General features: G+C 37.2%; 1 protein-coding gene across 9 annotated transcripts in view; it reads left to right on the forward strand.

Moving 5' to 3' along the window:
• The window catches only part of LOC109045977 (rho GTPase-activating protein 23-like), a 64,430-nt gene that overhangs the window by 31,158 nt on the left and 5,528 nt on the right, over nt 1-27,744 (forward strand). For 3 of the 9 annotated variants that reach the window (XM_042720186.1, XM_042720185.1, XM_042720179.1), the window contains exons 2-18: nt 4,978-5,175; nt 6,972-6,996; nt 8,383-8,475; nt 11,003-11,081; nt 11,515-11,575; nt 14,434-16,117; nt 21,894-22,052; nt 22,483-22,597; nt 22,705-22,744; nt 23,865-24,002; nt 24,221-24,529; nt 25,384-25,445; nt 25,534-25,762; nt 25,853-26,005; nt 26,207-26,285; nt 26,445-26,518; nt 26,853-26,942. In XM_042720186.1, the coding sequence (XP_042576120.1) occupies nt 4,978-5,175; nt 6,972-6,996; nt 8,383-8,475; nt 11,003-11,081; nt 11,515-11,575; nt 14,434-16,117; nt 21,894-22,052; nt 22,483-22,597; nt 22,705-22,744; nt 23,865-24,002; nt 24,221-24,529; nt 25,384-25,445; nt 25,534-25,762; nt 25,853-26,005; nt 26,207-26,285; nt 26,445-26,518; nt 26,853-26,942 (3,588 nt within the window). Of the gene's footprint in view, nt 1-4,977; nt 5,176-6,971; nt 6,997-8,382; nt 8,476-11,002; nt 11,082-11,514; nt 11,576-12,863; nt 13,398-14,433; nt 16,118-21,893; nt 22,053-22,482; nt 22,598-22,704; nt 22,745-23,864; nt 24,003-24,220; nt 24,530-25,383; nt 25,446-25,533; nt 25,763-25,852; nt 26,006-26,206; nt 26,286-26,444; nt 26,519-26,852; nt 26,943-27,744 lie in introns of those variants that run through there. The other 6 variants (XM_042720180.1, XM_042720181.1, XM_042720182.1 and 3 more) reach the window with 6 other exon arrangements.

Consider the following 27,744-nt stretch of genomic DNA (forward strand, 5'->3'; position numbering starts at 1 on the left):
CCAAATTTCATAAAGATCAACCATTTACTATTTAAATAATTGACTTAAATATAATAATTTTAATTGGCTGTTAGCTGCCATTTTTGTTGATTCATCCAGAAATTGATGGAGTTATATTATTTACATTATTTGATGTTTCTTTTGTAAGCTGTGTACATTGTTTTAAATCAATTAATTTTATTTATCTAGATAATACTGAAAACTGATGTAAAAATAAAAGCTAATTACAAATCTAAAAAAAACAACAACAACTATAAAGCTATAAAACTATAAATATGACTGATTCTGAAGGTCATGCTATGATATGTGCCACAGAAGATGTCCTTTTGAATACATTGTATGGTCATTATATGGTTACAATTATGTAGCGTATAAACGATGTCTATTTGATATTAAAATTATGTTGATATTGAAGTCACTCTGTTGGATACAAGTGCATTCATTCATATTCCCTGCAGTTCTGTTTATTTTTTTATCCTGGATTGAAACATTGCTATAAAGGTGGAAAATCCTGTTTAACGGAGCTCCAGCGGAACTGAAAGAGCTGACAGACAGGTTTAAACACACACATACACACCTCTTCTTAGTTGTGTGTGTGTGTTGCAGTCATAGGGCAGGGTATCAGGGATTAAACACTCAACATTAATTACGCTCAACTTTTCAGCAGGATCACACACTCAGCTGTTTGCAGTGTATTGTTTCTGGCGACTGTCTGTGAGTGTGTGTAAGCATAGTCTGCCAACTTAGAGGACTGGAGACATAATAAAACACTCGTCAGATTAGGTATTTTGAGGACATTTAGCAATATACATTCTTAAGTCAATGTCCACATTTAGTTTCCAATTCTTTCCCTGATTTATGACCAAATTACACTGAATCAACACTAGAAACACGTCACTCTCTAAGAAAAATGTGTCGGGTGTGTGTTAACCCATCATTACCTGGCCATAAAGAAACACGTCACTTGAGTGAATTTTGGATGTTGAGTAGAAGTCATAAGGGTGCATTTCTAGTGCACAACACTACTATGATTATTATTATTTTTTGGTAGTTTGCTGGGATTTGAAATCGGGACTCCCATAACGCAACGGCGTTATATTTTGGTGCACTGTCCACTAGGCTATCAGCGCCAACACTACTATGATTTCAACGATATTTGCATTTATTAATTTGGCTGATGCATAGTTAGACAGACAAATGCAAGTAAGTAAAAAATTTTGGTTTACAGTACTTTAATTTATCTGAATCAGTAGTTTTTTTTCAGAAAAAAGATTGAATTGGATTTTATTTTTTAATTTTTTTTTATTTTTATTGAAGTTTTATATATATATATATATATATATATATATATATATATATATATATATATATATATATATATATATATATATATATATATATATATAAAATTTGGTTTTCATTCTTATTAAAATTTATTTGAGAGAATAATTTTTGCATACCTGTGTATTTAAGCATACATCTAAGAAAGAATTTGTGATTTTTATGCATAATTCAAGAAAATACAGTGGTGCATGAAAAAAAAATTTCAAGATACAATCTCTAAAAGAAATAAATCTTAATGTTTTCAATAATTTTGCTTCTCATGTCAATCGTTCACATATTTTTGCTGGAAAATGAGACTCTTTCTCTCTATTTAAGATGTGATATGAAGGACATTGTTGTGTACCATTAGATCCATGGACATCTGGCTTGCAACATGTCAGTAAACTTCTCAAAAGCTTTTAATCTAATGGGAATGTAGTAAGTGTTCTTTGAGGTCTCTCTGACGTCAAACAGAAGACTTGTTTGAGTGCTTGGTTTCCTTGGAGAGTCACGTTTGCAATCCATTAGAATGTTAGTGATGAAGAAACATACATGACAAGAACAGAACGGAACGGAAGGACAAGTTTAATGCTTTAAATGGATGGACATTGCTGGACCATTAGGTGACCAGCATGTGTTTATGGGTACACTTGTGTGTTTTTTGGGGGGTAATAACAGGGTTTGGTATTCTCAGTGCTGGGAGGAACCTTGTGGTCGAAACCTGCGTGTTGGAGCCTGTTGGAGACTGAGCTCTCCCTCTCTTTCTCTTTCTAAAGCTAGCCTCTCCGTCTTTGTCTGAACATGTCCTGGCTTAACAGTAAATGTTATGGAATTCACACATGCCCCTGTACATTCATCCTGTCACTTACACAGCCTTATTGTGTCTTTCACTTTTATTTGTCTCTGTCTAATCCGTTGAGCAGGCCCACGCGCGCATGAACTCTGCAGAATGCTCCCAAGAATTTAAGTGGAGAAAGACAAGAAATTTAATACAAGATACATTCTCTGAAAACAAGCCTTAATAGCTTTGCAATCTCTATGCAAATTAGCTTCTCAGGTAAATTGATCTTATTTTAAACAAACATTTAATTCCTTGTGTTTATTAAATATTTTAGCTATTTTTTTCAGCCACCTCAGCTCTATTTCATGTGGATTGATTCGATAATTTCCACAGATTTTCACAAAAATCACTGCAAATTTAGTCTATTTTCTATTTAAAAATACTCACAAGGATAATTCAGAGCCTGTACAACTGAAGTAGAAATGATACATTTATCAGAATGTTCTTGCTGCTTTTCTCCATGTAATGAATGTGGATAAGAACCAGGGACTGTCAAGCTCTAAAAATACCAAAAAAGTACAATAAAAGCATCGTAAAAGTAGTCCAAATGGCTTGTGAACTATTTTCAAAGGTCATTCAGTGAAACAGATTAAAATTAAGTTTGGTATATCCGCTGAAAATCTTGTGTCACACTCCTTTTTTTGTATGGAAAAGAGAAGCTTTGGCTTATATTTCCCTTTTTGTTTTACGGAAGAAAGAGAGTCATACAGCTTTTGAAAGACATGAGAGTGAGTAAATGACTGTAGAGTGTCCATTTTTAAAGGGATACTCCATCCCAAATTAATCACTTACCCCCATGTTGTTCCAAACCCGTAAAAGCTTCGTTCGTCTTTGGAACACAATTTAAGATATTTTGGATGAAAACCGGGAGGCTTGTGACTGTCCCTTAGACTGCCAAATAAATAACAGTGTCAAGGTCCAGGAAAGTATGAAAAGCATCGTCAGAATACTCCATCTGCCATCAGTGATTCAAACGTAACGTTATGAAGCGACAAGAATACTTTTTGTACACCCAAGAAAACAAAAATAATGACTTTATTCAACAATTCCTCTCCTCTGTGTCTCTCCAAATCAGCGTAGCGCCATTTTGGCAATTCTGAGCAGTACGGACCTTAACACTGTTATTTATTTGGCAATCTATGGGACAGTCTCAAGCCTCCCGGTTTTCATCCAAAATATCTTAAACTGTGTTCCGAAGACGAACAAAGCTTTTACAGGTTTGGAACAACATGGGGGTAAGTGATTAATGACAAAATTTTCATTTTGGGATGGAGTATCTCTTTAAGTGAGCTATCCCTTTAACAGAAATAAGGAAATTAAATAAAACATTACATCATTCCACACAATATGCGGGGCTGTTTAAAAGGAGCATTACCATTTGTCTATATGTGTGTGATCATGCGTGCAAGTTGGTAAGAATGCAAGTGAAAGAGAGAAGGTTCAGACATAAGCACAGCCAAATGAAAACCGCGTGTGAGACAGAAATAGGGTGAGAAGCAGAGAGGGGGCGAGGCTGCGGTTAGAATCAGGACCGCTGGATTATAGAGTATGACTTCTGCTGAGTGCAGAGAGATGTGAGGAGTAACGGGGTGAAGAGGAGACATTTGAGAAGTAAATGTCTGCTTTTTATGAAATGAGTTGCCAAATAAAAAGAAAAAATTCCCTTGTTTTTGGCACCATTCTTAGGGAACTTCCTGCCCTAACTGGACATCCTGTTATAGTGAAACCACAGGGGTGGTGAAGTTGTTGATTTTAGGTTGAGGAGAATAGAGGTATTTTTTTGCAAAATGAGGGGAATGATGATGTCAGCTTTCAAATTAAACACCACTACACGTCTGTGAGCTGTTTTGTCCCAGTACTCGGGCGTCAAAGGGACCTTTTTAGTGAACTGATGTGTTAAATACTTATTTGGAGAACCAAAGCTAATAAAATATAGATTAAGGGTGTATTCACACCAGTCTTTTTTGGTTCGATTGAATCGAACTCAAGTTCGTTTCCCCCTTTGGTGTGGATCTTTGGGGCAGGTGTGAATACAGCAATCGTACTCTGGTTTAGACTAAACAATCGAACGAGACCCAGCTGAAGAGGTGGATTATGTTCTGTTTTGAACTAAACAATCGACGGTTTCGAACGAGACCCAGCTGAAGAGATGATCTTGGCACACATGTGGTTTTGCTTAAAGTTTCTAGTTCATTTGCAAAAAGGGCAGTGTGAAAGCGAACCACACTAAACAAAAAAGTTTTTGGTCCGGACCAAAGCAAGTCAACTAGCGGACCTTCCTGGTGTGAATACACCCCAAATCGAAAATTATTTATTTTATTTTATTTATTCTTTTTCAATGTTTTTATTCTTTTTTTTTGTAGCCATCCCTGGCCTTTATTCCTACTAATCTACTAAGTAACATTTCTGTTAGTGCCCTCTAAGAATTCCTTAGAGAATGTTGACAACATAAAAACGACATCATGGCTCCCAAATGTGGAGAGATGTTTCCCGTTCCCTCCCCCTTTCAGTTACTTTTCCTCACATGCCCACGTCTTGTTTGCACAGGTGGCGTAAGTAGACTGACAGATCCAAAACAGTTGGGATGGTCATTTAGAACAACAGGGTGTTATTTCTAGCAATTATCTGCCAAGAGTATTCTCCAATTATCACATTAAATGTGACTTATTTGTCAACACAGATGCATTTCATTTGCATTAGATGCAGTGTTCTGTGTGACATGTTATCTCATTGGAATAATAGTTTTGGACTAAATGAGTGACTGGATGAATGGGGAATGTCTAATTACAGCCATCTTTCTGTGTTTCCTCCAGGCAAAGGGGCGGAGAGATAGGATCTCCTCATCCAGTGAGAACCCTCGGCCGGTGGTCAGGAGCGGGGCAGATGGCTTGGGCGTGTCCTGGCAGGGTCCACGTACACTGGTGCTCCATAAGAACTCTCAGGGCTTTGGCTTCACACTACGTCACTTCATCGTTTACCCGCCAGAGTCCGCCCTGCACACCAGTCTCAAGGTGAGGATTTCTGCCAACTATCACAAAATCAGGCTACAAAATGTGGACAGCCCTGACTTACAGTCAATTAACAGCTGAAAGAAAACACCCCTGTCTCTCAACTACAAAGAATAAGTTGTAAGAGTAAATTTTGGTGCATCCCTTAAATAAATAAATCTTGCCAACCCCGGTAGGGTATTTTATTTCCATATTTTATTTAGAACAGGCTACAACGGTTTAAACGGTGTGTGTGTGTGTGTGTACATGATGTTGGAGAAACAAAGCCCCATTATGATTGGATATGGCATCTCTTCTCTGAGAAGCTGCTGTTTGCTTTCCTACTCAAAGGGCCTATGTTGTGTTTGACTGGTACCACATGCACTCTGGGCTGGTCCGGGCCGTACCAGGGCTGCTGGGACAATAAGTTCTGGTCCATGCACTGTTCCTACGTGGTCACATGACTGTGTGGCACTCTCCATCTGTCACCCCACCACACGTGGACATTCATTTTAATCTATGGGTTGGATGTTGATTATAAATCTTAAAGTTGTGGTCACTGTCCGTCCCTCTTCACCCATCTGGTTGCCCCTCTGTCTGTCTTTCTCCCGGGACGGCAAAGCCTCAGTATTGTGTGAGTTTGTTAGGAATGAGCCCAGTCAGCGCAGACTAAACACTGGGCTGCCCACTTTAAACTGCCTGATCAGCGTTGCATGTGTGTGTGATTTGAGCCTCTGGTTTGCAGTCTGGTTATTTTGTGAAGGCTGTGCATGTGTTATCTAAACTGTGTCTGTTGTAAATAAAGATGCAGAGTGAATATTATAAAGACTATGTCATTTCCTGCACAGATGGAAAGATTAATGTTGTTGCGGCTCTTGTTCTTGCGGTGGTGTGTTTTATGTGTGTTTGTGGCTAAAAGCAATACATTCACTGCTAAAGTGCTCCATTTTTCGCTGTGCTGACCTCTAGTGCTGGGACAAATTCAGTGTCGATATCAGTTACATGATAAAGATCAAACAAATTAATTGAGAACTGTTATAAAAAAATTAAATAAGTTATTTCCTGTTTTTGTTTTTTGTTGGTGCCTAATTTGATGAACTCTGAGGATAACTATTGACTTGATTCATGTTGCACACCATAGACATAAAAGGTATAATTCACCCCAAAAAAGAAAACTGTCTTCATTTACTCACCCTATTATTATTCCAAACTTTCTTCTCATGTTTTGCATATTTAAGAATGGTTCAAATCTTGGCCAGTCTTTTCAATGACAAATAAGCAGCGTAAAAGTACAAATATGACGTGTAGAATGATAATAAAAATACATTTATATATACATTATATTATACGTCATATATTACACATATATAACATTATTATTATTATTATATAAAACATTTCTATTTTATAATAGCACAACATAAATATTATTAATAATAGCTTGTTTAATAGCTTATATCCATTTTAAAGGTTTAGTCCTCATTATTGTTATTGCATAGAAATGAGTGACTAGCATGATTATTCAAAATGTCTTCATTTTTGTTCCATAGTAAAAAAGAAAGTCATAGTTTTTAAAAGTGATATAACCGTGACTAAAAAGTATTTAAAAAATTTTGGTGAAACAATAACTTTAAAAGGCTTGATGAGCATAATTTGTTAAATACTCAAAGACTCCAATGTCATTTCTATTATATGATTAGTGGAGTACAGTATATTAAAGATGATAATAACTCGCTTAAGTATCTTGTAAATTACTAAACCATTAAGTTTAAGGCCATGCAGTAATTTGATCTAACTGTCTTCTTCTTGTTTCCTGTTAGGATGAAGAGAATGGGAATGGAAAGGGTGAGTCTAACTTTTATATTCCTTTTATGTTCACACATCATGTGAATTGCAGCCATTAAAGCTAATTTCTTATAATTTGAGAATGTTTTGCCACTCATTGACTAAGCTTGATATGAATTGTTTTTCTTCCTCTTGCTTACATTATCACTTACATTATGGTCAGTGACTGATCTGAGATGAATTAGCGGCAGAAGCAATGTCAAGGGAAACAGATGTTTGTTGTATGGCGCCTCCTAGAGCAAGTTTCCATTCTTGCACAATCAATGAGTCCATCTGCATTCAAATCAGTCCAGTTTAAGCAGGATTACAGGAAGGAGCATGATTGATATGATATATTTGCCATATAATTTGCAAGTTCTGACATATGAAAATGTTTCCTTATTTCCATATCAAAAAAAAAAAAAGATATCATGTCACAGTACTTGTACATGAAAAAAAGATGCAAATCCAGATCTGAAGTGAGAAAGTTGAGTCCTAATGTCTTATTGTGCTTTACATATTGTCATAATGACGTACAGTACTACTGGATCCCAGGCAATAACAATGCAAGTAAAATCCAGTGACTGATACAGAGGATTTGCACAAGCAAACACTCATTCATGCATCTACACACTGTAGCTTCAGATCATAGAGATTTGTGTTAGAGCTGAGTGCGACAGATCATCTGATGATATAAGACCAGTACTGATGCTGCACTAAAGGTCCAGATCAGTTTATGCGTTACTAACTCAACCTGTTTGTTGACTGTTACCATCTGTCCTCATCTTATCATGCCATCATGATACACTGGCATCAGTATGAGGATAACACATTCCACAGTGCCAGCCTAAACATCTGTGGATGTGTGTGTTTGTGTGGCTGTACAGTGAGGTCCAAAAGTCCACCAGTGTAACAATTCTATTTTGAATTTTTGTAATTTAAAACATTCATTTTTCGTTACAAATTCTAAAATGATAGATCAGCATTTTTAAATATTAACATGAATGTCAAACTGTCTTATTATATTCAGTATTCCATGTTTGCTTTAATGACAGCAGCACAAGTTTGTGTCCAACCTCATGATTTGTATTTTAGTTATTCTTTGTTTTTGATTTGAGCCTGATTAATAATGGTAATACATTTTTTTAAACCATTTGATCTCCAGCATGACTTGAAATGATCCAAAGAGCATATTGAGCTTCAGTGGAGGAAGAACATCTGACATTCACCTGTCAATAATTTACTTATATGATTAGTGACCTAGAAATAGTGCAGAACATTAAATATTTCATAGATTATTTTTGTTTATATGCAAGTTTGTATTAGAATTTGAATCCTCAATATTTCATTTCAGTTTTTCCCCTTCTGTACAAACTATGAAGTATATTTTGTGTGTGTTTGATGCAGGGCTCCATCGGAGTCGTCTGGAGCCCATGGACACCATCTTCGTTAAGAATGTGAGGGAAAAAGGCCCCGCCCACCAGGCTGGCTTGTGTCCAGGTAAAAGAGTGTGAAGATATCTTCATAGAAACTACATGGCATCAGACTAAATGTTTGCTGCAATACATTTAAATTTGAATGCATGGCTGTTAACAGTTATTTCTGTTCAGACTGATAAAAACATTTACATGCCTCAATCTGACAGAGAGAGCTTCTCATTTCCATCATACTGCAAAGAAAACCAGCCAACCAATAAGATTAGCGTTTTTGGTCCCATGCCCATTTAGGTCTATGGCTTGGTGGCACTCTCAAACTGTTGTTATTCTGAAATAGTATTATAATAAGTATTGTTATACAAAATAGCATTACAATTGTAATAGCAATACAGTATGTATCAGAGAAAGAATGCGGAACCAGGTCTCTTGTCTCTTTATTCTTGTATTTAGTGTTGTTTGAGGAACACGATGCAAATACAAAAATCTGAACGGCTGTTTGAAAACATTTCTTCTCCATGGCAAATGATGTTAGAAATTGAAAGTTGTGTAGTGCTTTGTATACTGGGGTGTAATGCCTGTATCACTGCTTTTCTATAAGCGCCACCTACTGTCAGAGAGTGGATTTGCATTGCCCTTCATCCTATCTGCAGCTGTTATGCATTGGTCTGAATAGACAAATTGCTTACGATAATCGGAGCATATTTGTATTTCAGTATTTCAGTTGCACAATTTCACTGACTCAACATTCAGTGTTGTTGACATTAATCATTTCACGCTCATACTAGTGAAGTCATCTAGGCGGTGCAACCCTTACTGCACATAACCCTGAAATTCAATGGGAAGTTGAGTTAACTCATAATTTCATTCCTGAGAACTTTTTTAATTCATACTTTATACATGAACAGTTGTGACTGTTTACTGTATGTGTGTACATGCTAAACGATTTTAGCTTTGATTATACCCACCTCAGTGCACTCATATGTGATCTCTTGTTATGACTTTCCCACTTATCTCGATAGTAGTCTGTTTCTTCACAGATTTACAGGAATGTATCTCTGTACTAAGACATATAAGCACTTTCAATATGTCCTGCTTCCTGTGACTAATCATGTCACCTGACTGCCATGGACGGTCCACTGTGCCCTCACTGCATTCAGTCTTTCTTCTGTTGGTTTCTATGAATGGAATAAATCTGACCCTGAGAGAGAAACTGATACGGAGCAGTATATCTATTTGGTGAAGTATGGTTTGTTATTCATACACAATACTTTCAGCGTGACAGAAGGTGACTCATTATCTCTTGCTTGTGTGTGTGTGTGACACATGGCAGCTTCCTGGTCAGGAAAAAGTAGTTGAGTTCAATGAAGGCATGTTCAAGTGTACAATACAATACAGGATTGTAGTATATTTATCATATTTGTTGCCAGTAACTAGGCTACCATACACATACGATTAAAATAGCCTTGAGACACATTAAATAGGAATATCACAGACTCTTTTGGTATTTTATGTGATCATCTTGATGTAAAGTCAATGGAATGTTTAAAATTTGAGCTGAGAGTAGCTGACAGCGTAATTGGATAATATTTCATAAACAAACACGATGAGAGTTCCAATTCTGTGGAAATAGTCTTTTAATAATAGAGTTTTCCATGGAACCCGGTGCAACAGATCATGCACTGCCTCTGATGAATGTACTGTATTTTAATATGACTGGATAGAAGGTTCAGCCTTCATTGACTCCTCTGACAAACTGCCGCTGGGGGAGATGATCCCATAACCTAACCCTGACATGAACCCAAAACACACCAGAGATCTAAAGAAAACAGAGTGAACACATGGAACGAGTCTACTTAATCTTTATTATTTGAACAGAATGCTCATGCTCGCTCACACTGTGCTAATGTTAAAAACATTAAACCCTGTTGTGAAATTAATGGTTAATGGAAAAATATATGTAATATTATGTAATATTGTACATTTGTGTGAATGATACTAATAGCAAAAAATACACTACTGTTCAAAAGTTTGGGGTTGGTAAGATTTTTTTAATGCTTTTGAAAAAAGTCTCTTATTGCTCACTAAGGCTTCATTTATTTAATCAAATATACAGTATAAATAGTAAAATAGTGATTTTAGTGAAATTGTTTTCTGCATTAATATATTTTGAATTGTAATTTATTCCTGTGATGCAAAGCTGAATTTTCAGCATCATAACTCCAGTCTTCAGTGTCACGTGATCTTTCAGAAATCATTCTATATGTATGATGTGATGATTATGATGATTATGATATGCTGTATTTGTGGAAATCATGATAAATTTTTCAGGATTGTTTGATAAATAGAACACTACATATACATTAATGGCTTTACTGTTATTTGGAATTTTTGATAAACATTACACTATTTATATTTTTTTGTGATTAATTTTTTTTTTTATTATCATTTTTAATAAAGACTTTTTGTGGTTTGTAAGGGCTACTTGAGTCTTATTGATGGGGCTGTGCACATTAGACAAAAAACGTTGGGAAACCCTGCTCTAAATGTCTGTCATGTAGAATAAGTGTGTTATTTTGTGTGTGTGTTTGCAGGAGACAGGCTGGTTAAAGTGAATGGAGAGAGCGTGCTGGGCAAGACATACTCGCAGGTCATTGCACTGATTCAGAACAGGTGAGCTTTCTCAAGTCAAACAGCATCTATTCAAAAGCACTTTGTTGCATGAGCTGATTCAAATGAGGTCTTCTACAGCTCCAAATCTATCCTGGGAAGTAAATGCAGATCAAGATGTCTTGATCTACAGCATTGCTTGGATTGTTGAGTTAAAAGTTGAAGGAGCAGAACTAAACATTTTCACATGAGTCTTGTTCATGTGGAATTTGTGACATATGTTTTACGTAACAGAATGACCTCAGGCAGTGTTTGCTGTCTGGATGATTATGTGCATTACTTAAAAAGGTTACTACTGACCTCAGTGTAAAGGTTGTCTTTGTGCTCAACCTAAAACCTTTAATGGAGAGTTTGTTCCATTGTCACTGTAAGTCCAGTAGATACATGCTCCTGTTGAATCTCATGCTCTCTGGGTGTCTTTGTCTTCTCTTTGCAGTGAGAGTGTACTGGAGCTCTCCATCATGCCAAAGGATGAAGACGTGCTGCAGCTGGTAAGTGTACGTTTCTGCATTTTTTTTGCCACACTTTGCCACTCTTTCTGTCTCAGACACCCACTCATACCTGCACATTTATCTGGTTGTCTTAAGAAGTGCATGCCATTATTTTATTTTATCTTGTTTTATTTTATTTTATTTTATTTTATTTTTCAATAAAGTCAGCTGTTTTTTTTATTTACTCTTAGTCATAGTCCTGTGTCAGGTGTCATTTTTAACTTTTAGGATATCTGTTCAATCTGTCATGTTTTTTGTTTAAAAAGTCTGGGAATTTTAGTCTATAGTTTTAGCCAATTAAAACAGTCACATTTAAGTCATACTGCATAATGGTTAAACTGATAATCATAATTAATTACAATGTTGCAGTCACTATTACTGATCATGACTGATTTTTTTATATGATCATAAATAAAGAACAAAAGATGGTTGCCAGGTTGCAAAGATAAAATAAAACAGTGAAGAAAATGGGTCCTTTTAGGAGAGTATCTCATAGGAGGATTTAAATTCTTGACATCTGGCAACCCCAAACATGAAAGTTTGTGGAGGTCCATATTTTTTTGCTCCTCTTTTTGTTTTTGTTGAAGAAAATAGAAATGTTAAGAAATTTAGGATATAGAGTGTTTTTATATTTTTTAACTACATTTTAGTCAAATTTTTGTCAACGATATTTCCTGTTTATACAATTAGTTTTAAATGATGTCAGTGTTGTCTTGTGTTAGTCATAAAAAATAAAAAAAACGGGTGTCAGTTTGTATTTTTAATTTTTTTTTGCCATAGTTTTTGTTACTGAAATTAACGCTACTAACCCAAACCTTAAAGGAAAACAAAGCAATTACATAACATTTTTAATCTTTTGTCTTGTTTTCTAGTAAAACATCCTTAAAATAAGAACAGTTTACTGCATTGTTTAAATTAGGACTTGTTTTGGAAAGAATGATTCATGATTTAGGTTTATCTTTGTTTTAATTTTATTAAAATTTTAATTAAATTTGTTAAATTATTTAATTTTAAATTATGATTAGAATATTTGTCATCCGAAGTCACACACACCCTCAGAGGCGTGTACACATTTCTCCCACTTTGAAATAGACACAGAAACTGTGGTCTGACAACTCTAATACTTTTCAGTATTCATAATAAAGCAATGTGTGAGTCAGTAGGTTGCTTCAGCAGGGTCTTTGAAGCATTTCCAAGCAAGAAATCAAGAATCAGTCATGTTGTAAGCACGCAGACGGTCATATGATTACCACAAAAATACTCACAAACACATATGCATTCTTTCACACAGTGCACAAACATTCCCACTCACATATTTTCTTCAGTGCACAAATTACCCAGTTGCCCACATGATTGGACATGCAACTCACTAAAGGCGAAGGGGAACCTTTATGCACTTGTGTGGCACATACGGACACATGCTTTATACACACTCGAATGAATCTCTATACTAGGGCACTCATACTAAGCGAATTACCCATATAGCCTCCCAAGAGACCCCACTCTTCTATTCTTCCCCCCCATGTCTACCTCTCCTTCTCTCTGTCTCTCTACACACCCCTCCTTACACCCGCATCAGCTACATTCCAGAGATGACATCATCAGTTATGTAGCCCCTCCCACACTCACACAGGGTGGAGAGAGGACGAGAGAGAGAGAGAGAGAGAGAGAGAGAGAGAGAGAGAGAGAGAGAGAAAGGAGGGAGTTCAAGAGCATTGGGTTGGGTAGGGCTCACCATAGACAGAGAGAGAAAAAGAGATACAGAGAATAACAGAGGGACGTGACAACGAGACATGAACTTGAAAAAGCATGAATCAGGACATAAGAGGTACATTTTAGCTGTTAAAGAGGACACTATAAAGAAAACGAGAGACGTTCGACAAATTGGAGCTTTAGGGAATGTTTCTCTCTATTAGTGAGTTCCGGTTTTCTGTGTTGGTTGCATTTGCATGTATTAGCAGACTGCATGTACTATGCTATGTTAGTCGATTTGCTTGTCTGGAGCCGGACAGCATTTTCATCATTCAGCCATGTCTCTGTTTTGATAATAAATTCTTAATGTAGCACATGTCGAGTTTGTGTCAGTGTGTTTTGAGGTTTGTGTTGATGGAGGGCTGGTGCTTCTGGTCAGCTTGACATCCTCTCTACAGTTACAGAGCAGTCACTGCATGGGTCGTGCAAGTTGTTGTGGTTTTGGAGTTGATGTCTACTCATTTGTAAATTTATACTGCGAAAATAATTTTTGAAAGCAGTATTTTAGTCATATTTCTATTGAAACATCCTTAAAACAAGATAAATTTAATTTAGAAGGTGCTTATAATATGACGTGAATTAAGTTTTAAATTTCTCTTATGCTTTTCTTATGTATTTTTCTTGCTTTAACCATCAATCTAAATATCACATATATTTATAATATATTAAGAGAGATTTAATGTTAAAACTAAATCAATTCTTTAAAAAAAATGTAATCTCTTGAAACAAATTAGAAACATAATTTGGGTAAATTAAATTATTATTATTTTTTTCTGGAAATATTTTTTTAAAATTATTTTTAGATAATTTTAGAAAACTATTAGAAATCATCAGCTTTTGTCTTATCGCCAGACATCTTTAGATAATCCAGTTTTGGTGTTTGTTTTGATGTTTGAAAAACTGAATAAGCTAGTACTACACTGAAACTCAGAATTATGACACAATCACATGATCAGTACAGTAATAGTGTCTCATGGTCAATATGTAATAGTAATGTCATCTCTCTAACCTCTTTTTTCTATGAACTTTTCACATCCATTCCTTGATGCCTTTCTCACTCTCACCCCTTTATGTTCCTTTAGAATTAAACAGTTGTATGTTTTCTCTTTCAGGCATATTCCCATGATGCCTACCTAACAGGGAACAATCCATATACAGGAAAGGCCCAGAATCTTCCTCCACCACCCCCTGTCCTCTACCCTCCACGTACAAAAACCCAGCCTCCTGCAGGGTACCCCCCCAACCCTGCCCCAGCTTCTTCACACATGGGGCAAAACCAGCTGGACAACTGGAGCCGCTGGCCCGGCTCCTCGTCTGGTCCCTCTCCGCCCCTTGACAACCGGACAGTAGCTTCCAATACCGTCTGGGCAGCCGAGGGCAGGAGCTGTGAGCCAGGAGGTGTTGGTCACACTAGCCCTGCACACCGAACTGAAGAGATCCAGTATGGAATGACTGACAGGGAACAGCAGGCAACCGGACAAATGAGAGGACGCTCATATTCTTCATCTTCTTCCTCGGGAGGGATGATGAGCCCATTGCATCATGCTCATCTCGCCAACCACAACGTGGGGCACATTGGAGGCCGCAAGGAAAGCCCACCTTGGGCCAGCCCTTCTCAGTCAACATCAACACCCCCATCCAGCCGCAGCGAATGCACCCAACAAGCCCTTTCCAACTGGTACTACAGCCAGGTACCTGGCCGGGAACGGGAACGAGAGCGATCAAATTCTCGCTCCATGCATCCACGCAACAGGAGTTTCTCACAGGATCGTCTAGGTGAGCTTGGGAGGGCCAGGCGTTCGCAGCAAGTGGGTTTTCCTCACAGTGCATCGCAAGACACATTGCTGCTGCTTCAGCAGAGCTCGGCAGCATACGCTGATCCTCACTGGAACCACAGAGACTGGCGGGGTGAGCATGCTTATGGACACCACCCATCTGCGGTGGCATATGGGCGCAAGTCCTCCGAAAACCTTCTCGCAAGCCGGTACGGACATACGGGACGTTCACTGGAAACTCTCGACAGAGCTGTGGGGATACTTTCTTCACAAATGGAAAGATCTACTTGGGTCCAGCAGCCTCCAAACAGGACTGAAAGCTATCTGAGATGTGGCGGACATTGTGAGTCACACCACCAAATCCAGCAGCACCACCACCAACACACACCTCAGCATCAAAACCTCACACACGCAGCGCACCAACACTCATCTCAGACTCCGCAACCACAGCAGGCAGCTCCACAGGCAAGACGTTTGCCTTCTTGCCAGAGTCTAGACGAGGAGCCGATTGGCTATCGTAGCTACAGCCCCTCTTTCAACCGGAAGACCGGCCGTATCTTGCAGCAAGCCCAGTCTTTCAGAGACCCCTCTTACACAGGTCCACACCTCTGGACCCCTACAACCAAAACCAGTCCTCCAGAGGGGCTTCCATCCTCGTCCTCTCCTTCCCCAACTCCACCAACCACCTCCTCTACAACTGCTATTCCCACATCCCTTGAAGGACAAGACAGAACTTACCGACCCACTAATCACGACAGAGGGGCAGGGGAAGCAACAGGTGAAGCCCAGACACAGGAAGTGGTTCTAAGGCAGAAACCACCCACCGGCCGAAGGGGTGCGAATGCCCTACGGCATCCACATTACGGCATAGCACTTGACTCCAGTGACCCTCTACTCTTTACCTCTGATCCTACGGAGCCCCCTGCCAAAGCGGAGAGTGCTATTTCTCATCGGCGTACAAACGGTAACCTACCACCTCTGTCTATAGAGGATGATTCCCTCGCGTCAATTCCCTTCATAGGTAAGTCCCTGCTGACTCTCATGCTCTTTTCTTCTTGGTGTATACAGAATACTGTTCCATCTAGTTCTCGGTTTCTCCCTCTCTTTCTCTCTTCCCATCATTTGCTCGCTCTATCCTGCACATGGTTGTTATTTTAACAAGGAAACTGATTAAGTATCCAGACACCATTAAAATAGACTGATGGGAATGTTGGAGAATGACTGTCTTAATAACTCACAACCCCACTGGTCTTACCCTTCATTTCCTATGTCTGGTGAACCAGTGTGCATGTCTGCATTAGGTAATGCTGGAATCTCCCACGGTCAGCCTGACAATACTGGTTGTCTGTGGCTGAATCAGACTTACTGGATTTAAAGTAGTCCTATTTTTCGTTCTTCCTCTCCTTCTTTTTCCACTCTTCCAGTGCCTCACCCAACTCCATCCTGTTTCTACAGTTTTAGTAGACGCTTTTGTCCAAATTGACGGCAATCTTTGGGAATTGAACTCATGACCTTTGCATTGCTAGTTATAGGAACACTATGAAGCTAAAGGACTTGACGTGAATTGTCTCGAATATTTACATACTGTAGAAATGTTGATTGATTGGCTAAGGCACAGTTGTGTGAATAAGTATGTTTTATACCCTACCCTCATTTTAGGGACATAATAGCTGAAAAATATCTACAGATGTTAACTAAGTCACCCTTAAATGGAGAAATGGTTTATAAATAAACTAAACAAGTAAAGTCTTAAGGTTAGGGTAAGGTTAGGGTTTGATTGGTTTTATTTAAAAAAAAAAAAAGCAGCTGTCTAAAGTGTGTGTAGTTTGTGTGTTTGCTCTGGCCTGTAGCTCAAAGCGATCTTGTCTCTGCTTGCCTTTATTACTAAACCAGAGTGCAAGAGGAAATCTGAAACAAAATGGCTGGCTGAATGCAAAACATTTAAAACAAACGGTGATAGACGCATAGACACCAAAACTCTGTCTGTTAAATGTGCTACAGAGTGGTTATACATGGTTGGCCATGAATCTCTGTTTCCTCTAATTATATGTTTATAGCACAGCTGGATTCAAGTGGAGTGCTATTGATTTTGCAGTTTCCTTAAAAGAGTTCAGATGGTCATTTGCTTTCCTTTAACGTTGCATTAGAAGCTGTAATAGCAACATTAAAACAAAACCACTTCATTTCAGGGCTTATTTCTTAGTGATTTTTAGATCGTTCGGATCTTTTCACTGCTGGACATCTTTTTATGATCTGTTGTGATTGCATAAGCTGTTGTTAGTGCAGTGCATTCATTCCTGAAGCAGGTTAAGCCTAAAACCACTCTGCATAAAAGTGCCCCACCTTTAGCATTCAGTACAGACGAGAAGCTTGTTTCTGCTACCACACACCTGTACAGTGCAACACACCCTTGAGGTAGACCCTTCAGTTTGATTACATTTGTTAAAAAGGATGAGAGCAGGCCGGTGTTTCCCAGGCCCTGGTTTAGAGATTGATGATGGAGGCAGAGCAGCATAAAAGACTCTGAAACAGAGAGGACTAAACTGAAACTGACAGAAATGCTCACAAGCTGGGGCATGTTACACCATACTGATAAAAACACAACAGACAGTCTGTTCTTGCTCTACCTGCCTTGTCAGTGGAGTTGTTTGTACTGGAATTTCTCTTATTGATTTGGGGTGAATGGTTTTCAAACTGCTTTATTGTGTTAGTGCAATTGGATCTTTGTTTTGTGTAAAGATGACATTCAAGTCATGATTACAACCAGGAAGCATAAATAATATTCATTGCATAGGGCCATATCTATATCTACAGCATGCAACAAACTACAAGCCTGAGATAAAAAAACAGAGATTTTTAGACAAACTTTTTAGATAAGTGTGATACTATTGTAGGGTTTATATATATTAAATTCATTTTATTTTTCCAGTTGAATTTAAATTAGTTAACATTTTTGTAATTTTGGTTTGTTTTTTGTAAATATGCCTATATTGTTTTCAATTCATTTTTATATTTTATGTTATTTTACTTAATGTTTACTTTGTTTCAAGTAACAAAAAAAATTACTTGGTAACCTGTTACTCCAAAATCTTAGGAAAAACAAATAACAAACAAATATTTTTGCTCATTCCAGCCCACATAATAATAATACCCAATCACTTTTTATCACTTTTTGAACATATTTTACTAAAAGTCATGCTGATCAGAAATCTCTGGTTCATTCTCACTGAAGTTTCTTTTAACTGAGGGAGGTGGAGCTTAGTAAAGGGTCATTTCAGGTAAAAAATTTTCAGAGGAATGAGGAAAGTTAAAATTGTTTTGGAGTGAATTTACTGTTGTGTTTTGTTTAGTTCCTGAAGACTTGCACTTTATATCTGTGTTGTGAACTGAGAGTAGCAGAAGGAAGAGGGGCAGGGAGCAGGGGTTTTCGGGGTTAGGGGTGAAGGACACACACATACACACTCTCACACACAGTCAGATATTACCGGACACAATCGGCACACTCAGCTCTTTCTGCCCTCAATGTGGTCATTGTGTCTCCAATAAAAAGGGGAGGAGTCTTCACTCCACCAACTATTCACACACTAACACGCTACACGCAAAAGAGTTTTGCACATCCGCACACACGTTGTCTCCCTTAAAACCCATCTAGTTTTTGGAGAAATCCCTCTCAACACACTTTTGCTCATATTACAGTGTTGTCAGGCCTGGTTTCATTTTGATTTGTGACACTAAAACCAAACCTCGCCATGTTCATTATATTTGTGTTCTTCACTCTATGGTTTTGTGGATTTGTCTGCAGAAAGACTGCATATCGTGTCCAGTGAGAGTCCGTTCATGGAAGTACTTCTGGTGGGTTGGGTTATTTACGGCATCTCATCTGAACCTCAGAATAAGACTGTTGCACATGACTGATGTTGAAGTAGTACAGATGGATTTTGTATATGCTAGTGCTGTATGTCCATGATACAGACTCTATGGAGTTGTGTGTGTGAGCTCATACTCATGCTTCAGTAATGAGGGCCTTTGTTAAACCCACGGAACAGCTATTTCTGCCAGTGGCTGGAAAACAAGCACAGTCCAGATTCCACATCCTAGATTGGGAATTTTTCCGCCCCTGCTCCCTTCTAGTGTGAGAGAAAAAGAGTAGACAACATCAGAGAATTAAAAGAAAGAGGATTCACTTGATTTAAGACAAAGATATTTAATTAGACATTGGTTGATGTGTGTGTATTGTAATGAATGTTGAAGAAATTAAAAAATGCGATCAACTGATGACAAAGAAGAAAAGTGGACTTCATATGAAGTCTGAAGAGATGGATGGCTGAGATAAAAGATAGTCACATTATTTTAACAAAAAATAGTGCACAGAGAAAAAGAAACACAAATAATGAACGCGGCAGCAAGATTAATTTTTAATGAGCCGAAAAGAATATACGTCACACCTCTATTTATCAATTTGCACTGGCTACCAATAGCTGCTCGCATAAAATTCAAGGTATTGATGTTTGCATACAAAACCAGCACTGGCTCTGCACCCCTTTACCTAAATTCATTACTTCAGACTTATGTGCCCTCTAGAAGCTTACGTTCTGCAAGTGAACGTCGCTTTGATTGTGCCCTCCCAAAGATGCATAGTATGAAAAGTCACTTTCTAATCTTTTTGTATTCTATCTATTTTCTTTTCATTTATTATACAATTATAAAAAAGACCTCTAAAACTTAGCTTGCTCTATTCAAATTTTCTATTCTATCTGTTTTTTCTTTTTATTTATTATATTATTTAAAAGCCCTTGCTACGTATAAAACTGAGACTTGTTATAGCACTTATATATCATTGCTCTTTTGTTGTTTTTGATAGCTTCCATTGTCCTCATTTGTAAGTCGCTTTGGATAAAAGTGTCTGTTAAATGACTAAATGTAAATGTAATGAGAATAGAGAGCAGCATGCTGATAAGTTCAAACAGGGGACCTACTTGATAGTTGTTGATTGTTTGATAGTTAATGAAAAATTGTGTATTTTGTTATTAATTATTATTTCTTTTGTAATTCATAAGACCTTCGTTCATCTTCAGAACACAAATTAAGATATTTTTGAAAAAATCCAAGAGCTTTCTGACCCTGCATAGACAGCAACGCTACTGACACATGCATTTTGTCATTTTTGTTTCCTTGGCCCACAAAATGTAGTCTATAGCTTCATAACATGAAGGTTGAACCACTGATGCCACGTGGACTATTTTAACAATGTCTTTACTACCTTTCTGTGCCTTAAACATGGTAGTTCTGTTGCTGTCTATGCAGGGTCAGAAAGCTCTCAGATTTCATCAAAAATATCTCGAACCTGTTAGCCGAAGGTCTAACAGGTTTGGAACGACATGAGGATTGTAATTAATGAGATGAATTAATGAAATTATATTTTCTACTAAATGCTTTTTATTAGAACAATTTTCAAGTTTTAGTACATTTTGTTCCTGAAAGCTCTCTGAATCCCAGTTTCTACTGGGATCTTGATAATCCAATTTTATTTTATTTATTTATTTTTTTTTTGGATCAAAGGTATGCCAATCCCACTAAAATGTGTTTTGAAGAACCCATATTGTAGGGTTGATCCAGATCAAAACCAAGAATGGATTACACGATCAACTCCAATCTCAGAATCCTTTGTTTTTTTCTTTTAAACAAACGATTTTCAAGATTTCATCTAATCCGCCAAAATCTGATCAAATTACTTTTGAGCAACTGGGCCTAGAGCTAACTGGACCTTGCTAACCAGCCAAACCTTGTTTAGAAAGCCTCTTGTTTAGCAGTGTTTGTGTTCTGCTGCCTCCTGGTGGTGTTGACAGATGTTGTTGCAGGTGGTTTACTGGTTGACAGATTCTCCTTCATCACTGAAATACCAACGTGCTGCCAAGTTGTGTTTTTAAAGCGATCATGTTACCGCCGCAGGGCAAGAAAGACCTGACGTATAACTGCAAGCACATGCTTTGAAAACAGAGGTTTTTTTTAAAGAATTCTTTGAAGGTGCCACTCAGTCTCACACATGGCTAATATGTGCTTATATATGAGGCATTTGGGAAAAGAAAGACTTTGACAGGATGGATATTTTAACGTCCATTAACGCTTTAAGCAGTTAACCACTCCAGAGAGGTTGTTATAAAAGCATACCTGCAGCAACCAACTACTTCCCACGAGAAACGCACACTGAGCACTTTGCGCTTTAGCAAGAACTGAAACCATGTGCTAATACAAAAAGCAGTTGTACATCTCAGTTCCACATTGAGCACTTATTTCATGGAGGGCTTCGAGTCAGGTACAAAATGCTTTATGATTTACTAATTCTTTCTCTTTCTTTTTCTTCTCTTATCTTTAATCATTTTTCACTTTGTCGCATATTACATGCTTTAACATGAATTGCCTTAACACATGATGAGTGGGTACAGATATAGCTTCTGCTTACAGTAACACTCGGTCACTCCTCCTCTCTTTAAGAACGTCTAAATCTCATTAGGTTTGGCTGTGTTTGGAAATTCAGTTGTTTACTTTTCATTGCACACATGTCAGAGAGGAAGAGTCTCCTGTGTTTTGGTGTATTATGATATTTAAATATCTTGAAATTAACTGTGCAACACCATTTTGCTTTCTCTCTAACCTTTCCCTCCTTCCTTGTTATTCTTTTTGGTTTCCCTTCTTTCAATCTTACTCCTTTTTCCAATATAATGTTCTTTTATTCTTGTCTTCCGTCCTTCCTTCCTCCCCCTTTCCCTATCCTTTGCTCCGTTCCACTCCTCCCACAGATGAGCCGACCAGTCCGAGTGCAGATCTGCGGGCTCGTCATGTCCCCGCCTCCTCCGTCGTGTCCAGTGGCGGTATAAACTCCGCCCCTGCTGTGGCCACAAGCCCCGCCTCCCCAACCTTCACCTTTCCCCTCAACCGCCTTTTCTCCCACAACTGCAGTGAGTGATGCAGAGAAAGAGAAACATTGTTACTGTTACTACTAAATGATCAAATCACTGCGTACATGAAAACATTGCGACAAGTTTGCGAAATTATGTAAACATTCAGATGCTGCATGTGATCGCTGTAAAGCTCCTCCTACTGCATGCGTACTCATACAGCACAAATAAGTCAAATGTATATGTGCATGTACTGCGTATGCTCACATGATCGTTCGGTAATGCTCGTGCACCATCTTTGGACTTCACTGAGACTGTGATGAAGATGACCGCCTTCCCACCTCCTCCTAATCTCAAATTACTTCCTGTATTCTTACCAACTCCACACTAACTGTCCTTCATCAGCTCTATCTCTTCTTTTCCTGTGTGACAGTTCTTTGTCATCTTCATGGTTTGTAATGAATGGGTGTGTCTCTTTTTCTGTGTCTAGCAGGTGATCCTAAGTCTAATCGTCGCTCTTCTTACCTGCTGGCCATCACCACTGAGCGCTCCAAGTCATGTGATGAGGGCCTTAATGCATATAGAGAAGAGGGGCGGATCTTCTCGTGAGTTTTGGGACTTTCCTACTAGTATTGAACACCGTTCACACCTCGGTAAGGATGTGCGAGTTGATTTTATGTTAAAATGTATTCTCACTGTGCTTCTTCAACAGGAGGATTCCAAAAAGAGTTAAGAGCTTCTTTACTGAAGGGGTGAGTTTAATTTCCTAAATTACCGTAGAAACTGGGTCATACACTCCAAAATTTCGGCATTAACAAAACGGTATTGTTTTGAGTCAACATTAGTCAACGTAATCTGATATATTTCTGTGTATAGATCAGATGTTGGATGCTGATTGGTCAATACCGGTTTTATTTTAGTATTATTATTATTTTTTATGACTAATATTTTTTCATTACTATTATTATTTTTATTTTATTTTTTAAAGAAAAACCCTTTCTAGAGGGTTGAGATGCAAATTAGCATGTGCTGTATTCTCTATGTACAATGCATATTTTTCAGCTTCTTCTGACTGGAATCATTTATATACCATTTTTTATTTTTTTAAAAATGAGATGTTGCCTTTGCAACTAACAGAAAAAAAAAATTGAAGTACTAAAATTACTAAAACGAAATAAAATTAAAATGTAGAAATTAAATGTATTTTTTTTAATACAAAAATGAATTAAATTCCGACAGATGCACATATTCTATATAGAATTTGATTTTATTTTTATGTTTTTAATTATTAGTTTAATTTCAATTGAAGTTTTTGTGTATGTATGTATATGTATATGTATATGTATATGTATATGTAAATGTATATGTATATATATATATATATATATATATATATATATATATATATATATATATACTATTATACTTAAGCTTTAATAATAAATTTAATTAAGTTTTCAATTTAATTTTTAAAACTGTATGTGCATCTGTCAAATTTTAATTCATTTTTGTATAAAAAAATACATTTCATCTCTATTAATTTTATTTTGTTTTAGTAATTTTAGTACTTCAGTTTTTTTTCTGTTAGTTGCAAAGGCAACATCTCATTTTTTAAGTTCACGTTTTTCAGCTAATATTTATATTATTATTGCTTAATTTAATTTAACAAAAACTATTTTTAATAGTTATTTTATTTAATAATTTGTTTTGACCTCTCCATCATCTATTTTTATTTTGATTGAATATGCATGTTTTTTTTTAAATGAGTATATCAGCTTTAAATGTTCTCTTCCTGTATTCTGGTTCTTTATATACTGTAGTCCCAGGTCAGTGTCACAGTTGTGTATTTCTCTGTCCCGTGTCATGGTTTAGTCTCTGGACAGTCTGGGTGCTGCAGAAGAGGCTCGCTCTAAACGACACTCTACCTCGGAGCTGGGCAGCATCAGCTACAGTGACGTGAAGAGAGAAGGCTGGCTTCACTTTAAACAGATCCACACGGAGAAGGGCAAGGTAAGCCAAACAGACAGCGAGGGTTCATTTATAATCCGGGGGAGCAGTTGTTAGTGGTTAAGATAAAGATGTGGGCTTGTAACCGGAAGGTTTTAAGTTCAAACTCGCCATACAAGTTGCTTTGGATAAAAGTGGCAGTTAACAAACCACTGTAATTAGTCACCTGTATGATCTGATGGATGAGATTTGTCTTTTCTCTCTCTCTCTCTCTCTTGCAGAAGGTGGGTAGTGCCATCTGGCCTTGGAGGCGGGTGTTCTCCGTGCTTCGGTCCCATTCTCTGTTCCTCTACAAAGACAAGCGAGAGGCAGTGCTCAAAGGGGCGGTGCTGGGAGGCGGGGCCGAAGAGGAGCAGCCAATCAGCATCCGGGGCTGCCTTGTGGATATTGCATACAGTGAAACGAAGCGCAAACATGCGCTGAGGTTGACCACACAGGACTTCTGTGAATACCTGCTACAGGCGGAGGACAGAGATGACATGCTGGAGTGGATTAGGGTCATCCGAGAAAACGGCAAGACTGACAACGAGGTGAGAGTGTGAGAATGATGGCACATAGACTTCAACCGAAGGAAATTGTAAGACTAAATTTGTTGTTCTGGGTTTGTCCAGATGAATGACACTGGGTTTTTGAGGTTGTCATTGCCTGTGCAGGAAGCAGTGCATGTTTACATGATGTTTGTTTTTGAGATCTGCTTCCTCTCTTACTGCTCTTTAATGTCAGCTGGTTTTGCTATCACTCCCAGGTGTGCTAAAAAATGTGAATATGCTCATAATATATAATCTTCTATCTGTCTGTCTATCTATCTATCTATCTATCTATCTATATATATATATATGGACAGGCTAAAATAAAAGCTAACATACTGGAAAATCCAAGAATTTAATTTAATTTAATTTAATTTAATTTAATTTAATTTAATTTAATTTAATTTAATTTAATTTAATTTAATTTAATTTAATTTAATTTATGAATATGCTAAAACAAAACCCAACATGTTTAGGAAAATTTTAAATAAAAATAAATTACAATTTATTTTTTCTATTTTTTATTTATGTATTAACATAAATGGGGAAAACTAAAATTAAAATCAAGCACTTTTTTTGGATTGTTTAAGAAATATAAAAATGTACTGTTTTAATTTTTCCTATTTATTTTTAGTTTTCCAATTAAGGTTTTTAGTGTGTGAAAATGTTTTCATTTACAGTTTGTTGTAGTTCTCATTACCGCTGGCACAGCTTGTCGGTTAATTTCACTTTGGCTCTGTGGCCTGTGGTTTGCTCTGCCCAAAATGTCTAAATTTGCTCAACCAGTGGTGTTTGGGGTGGGACAATTAATAATTTTTCAGTTAAATGAAATGTTCTTTATTCATATTTGTCCGTAGGAATTGGGTTTCTCACGACAAGCTCTCATCAATAAGAAACTTAATGACTACAGAAAGCAAAGGTGAGAATGGGGATCATTGTAGCATTTTTAACACATTTCACCGTTTCAAACTTAAAACAATCATCCTCCTCTTGGTTCCCTCCTGTAGTCCAACGGGTAATAAACCAGACTCCTCACCCAGAGTGCCTCGAATGACATTTCTGCTCAGTAAGCAAGACAACAGCGCACCTCCACGTTCCCCAAAACACGAGGCCAAAGATGAAAGCAGCCCCCCTAAATCTCCGTGGGGCATAAATATAATGAAGAAGGCTAAAAAAGCAGGTCCTAAAGCATTTGGTGTGCGTCTAGAGGACTGCCAGCCTGCTACAAACAACAAGGTGTGTCCTTTTTTTTAGTGTGCTGAATGTGTTTCTTCTGCTAACTGATGAGTTTAGGTTAGTATGTTTACATGTGTATTGTTTGTGTAGTTCATTCCCCTGCTCGTGGAGATCTGCTGTGGGTTGGTGGAGGACATGGGTCTGGAGTATACAGGGATCTACAGAGTGCCAGGGAACAATGCAGTAGTGTCCAGCCTGCAGGAGCATCTCAACAAAGGAGGAGACATCAACATCGCTGAGGAGGTGAGCTGTTCACACACACACAATCTCTGTCAGAGACACTGTCATTGTTAAATTGCCACTGGCTCTTTGAGGCTGAATCAACATACTGGTTATATTCACTTCCCGTGTTTAAGTGGATGCTTCCTCATACTGAGGACTCAGTGATAATTGGGTTAACAACACCAACAACAACAACCTCTTTCACTTGTCACTCCTGTACAGAAATGGCAAGACCTGAATGTGGTCAGCAGCCTGCTAAAGTCCTTCTTCCGTAAACTCCCAGAACCTCTCTTCACAGATGGTGAGATTATGAGTGCGCCAACTGTGATTAAGTGCTATTTTATGTGCATAAAACTGTAAATACTGTGGAATACTGAAGAAATATGTTTGGAAAGGTATGAAGTATGTCATGTAGTGACATTTTATCCTTGTGTTTCTGTTTCTCACTATCCTCTTGAAGACAAATACAATGACTTTATTGAGGCCAATCGGATGGAGAGTGCCAGTGATAGACTAAAGACAATGAAGAAACTGGTATGAAATTTTTTTCAGCATGTTACTTTAAAAGCCACTTTCTGCTGTTTACACTACCGTTCAAAAGTTTCGGATCGGTAAGATTTCTTTTATGCTCACCAAGGCCTACATTTATTTGATCAAAATATTTTGTAATATATGCATGTTTTCATTCAGGATTTTGTGATCAATCAATCAAGTATTTACTTGAAATAGATATATTTTATTTTGTTTAAAATAAAATACACACACTGACCCCAACCTTTTGAATTGTAGTGTATAGTATTTATTTTGTATTTTCTTTACTTTGCTTTAATATGGACTTTTCCTTTTGTCTCTCTTTGTGTTCCTGCAGATTCGTGATTTACCAGATCATTACTTCCACACTCTAAAATTCCTAATTGGACACCTAAAGACTGTGGCAGACCACTCTGAGAAGAACAAAGTAATATATTTAAAATACATTTATTTCATACTAAGTATAGTTCAAATCTAACATATTTACTGACATATCACTTGAGACTTACTAATATAGAAATTATAATTAAACTATATTTGGAGTACAGCTTGTGCACAAAGCACATTTCTTAATATTACGCCTAAAATGTGTTTTAATATCGCCATTGAAGAGGATTGTATGATTTTTTTAAATAATATCCATCTTTAAATGCAAGATATTTAAAGTTTACCTGAAGTATTTTCATTGCAATAGTTCCACTTTAGCACAATCAAACATACTTCAGTATATCTTTAGTTGGACTAAGGCACTGCTTCCGCAAAATTAAAGTGCATTAAGCCCAAAATCAGTTGTTTTTCCGATTTTTAGCAGACTTTAAATATACCAGTTTAGTTTACAAGTACAATTTTGCAGGGTATTTTGATTAAGCACATAAATATTTAAATGTATTTGTAGTACACTTAGCATGAAATAAATGCATTTCAAATCTATTTTAATGCATTTATTTTTCACTAGGAGCGATTCTGATATTTGAGTATTTTAAATCACAGTATATTTTTACCTTTGGTAAATGCAAAGCATAATTAAACACAGGTGTTGTTTTTTATATATCCATTTGGATTTGTGTTGTTTAAAAAAAACAGCTGGATCATATCTTTTTTCCTTGCCTATGCAGCAGACCTTTGCAAATAGTCTAGAGATTTGAATAAGTCATATTCTGAATTTAGTAATAGTCTGAATTTGGCATTTTTCTTGTTAAAAAAGCAGCAGAGTTGCTCATGTAACCTGC

This window comes from Cyprinus carpio, chromosome B3, assembly GCF_018340385.1.
Source record: "Cyprinus carpio isolate SPL01 chromosome B3, ASM1834038v1, whole genome shotgun sequence".
In the NCBI taxonomy this organism is placed as follows: Eukaryota; Metazoa; Chordata; class Actinopteri; order Cypriniformes; family Cyprinidae; genus Cyprinus; species Cyprinus carpio.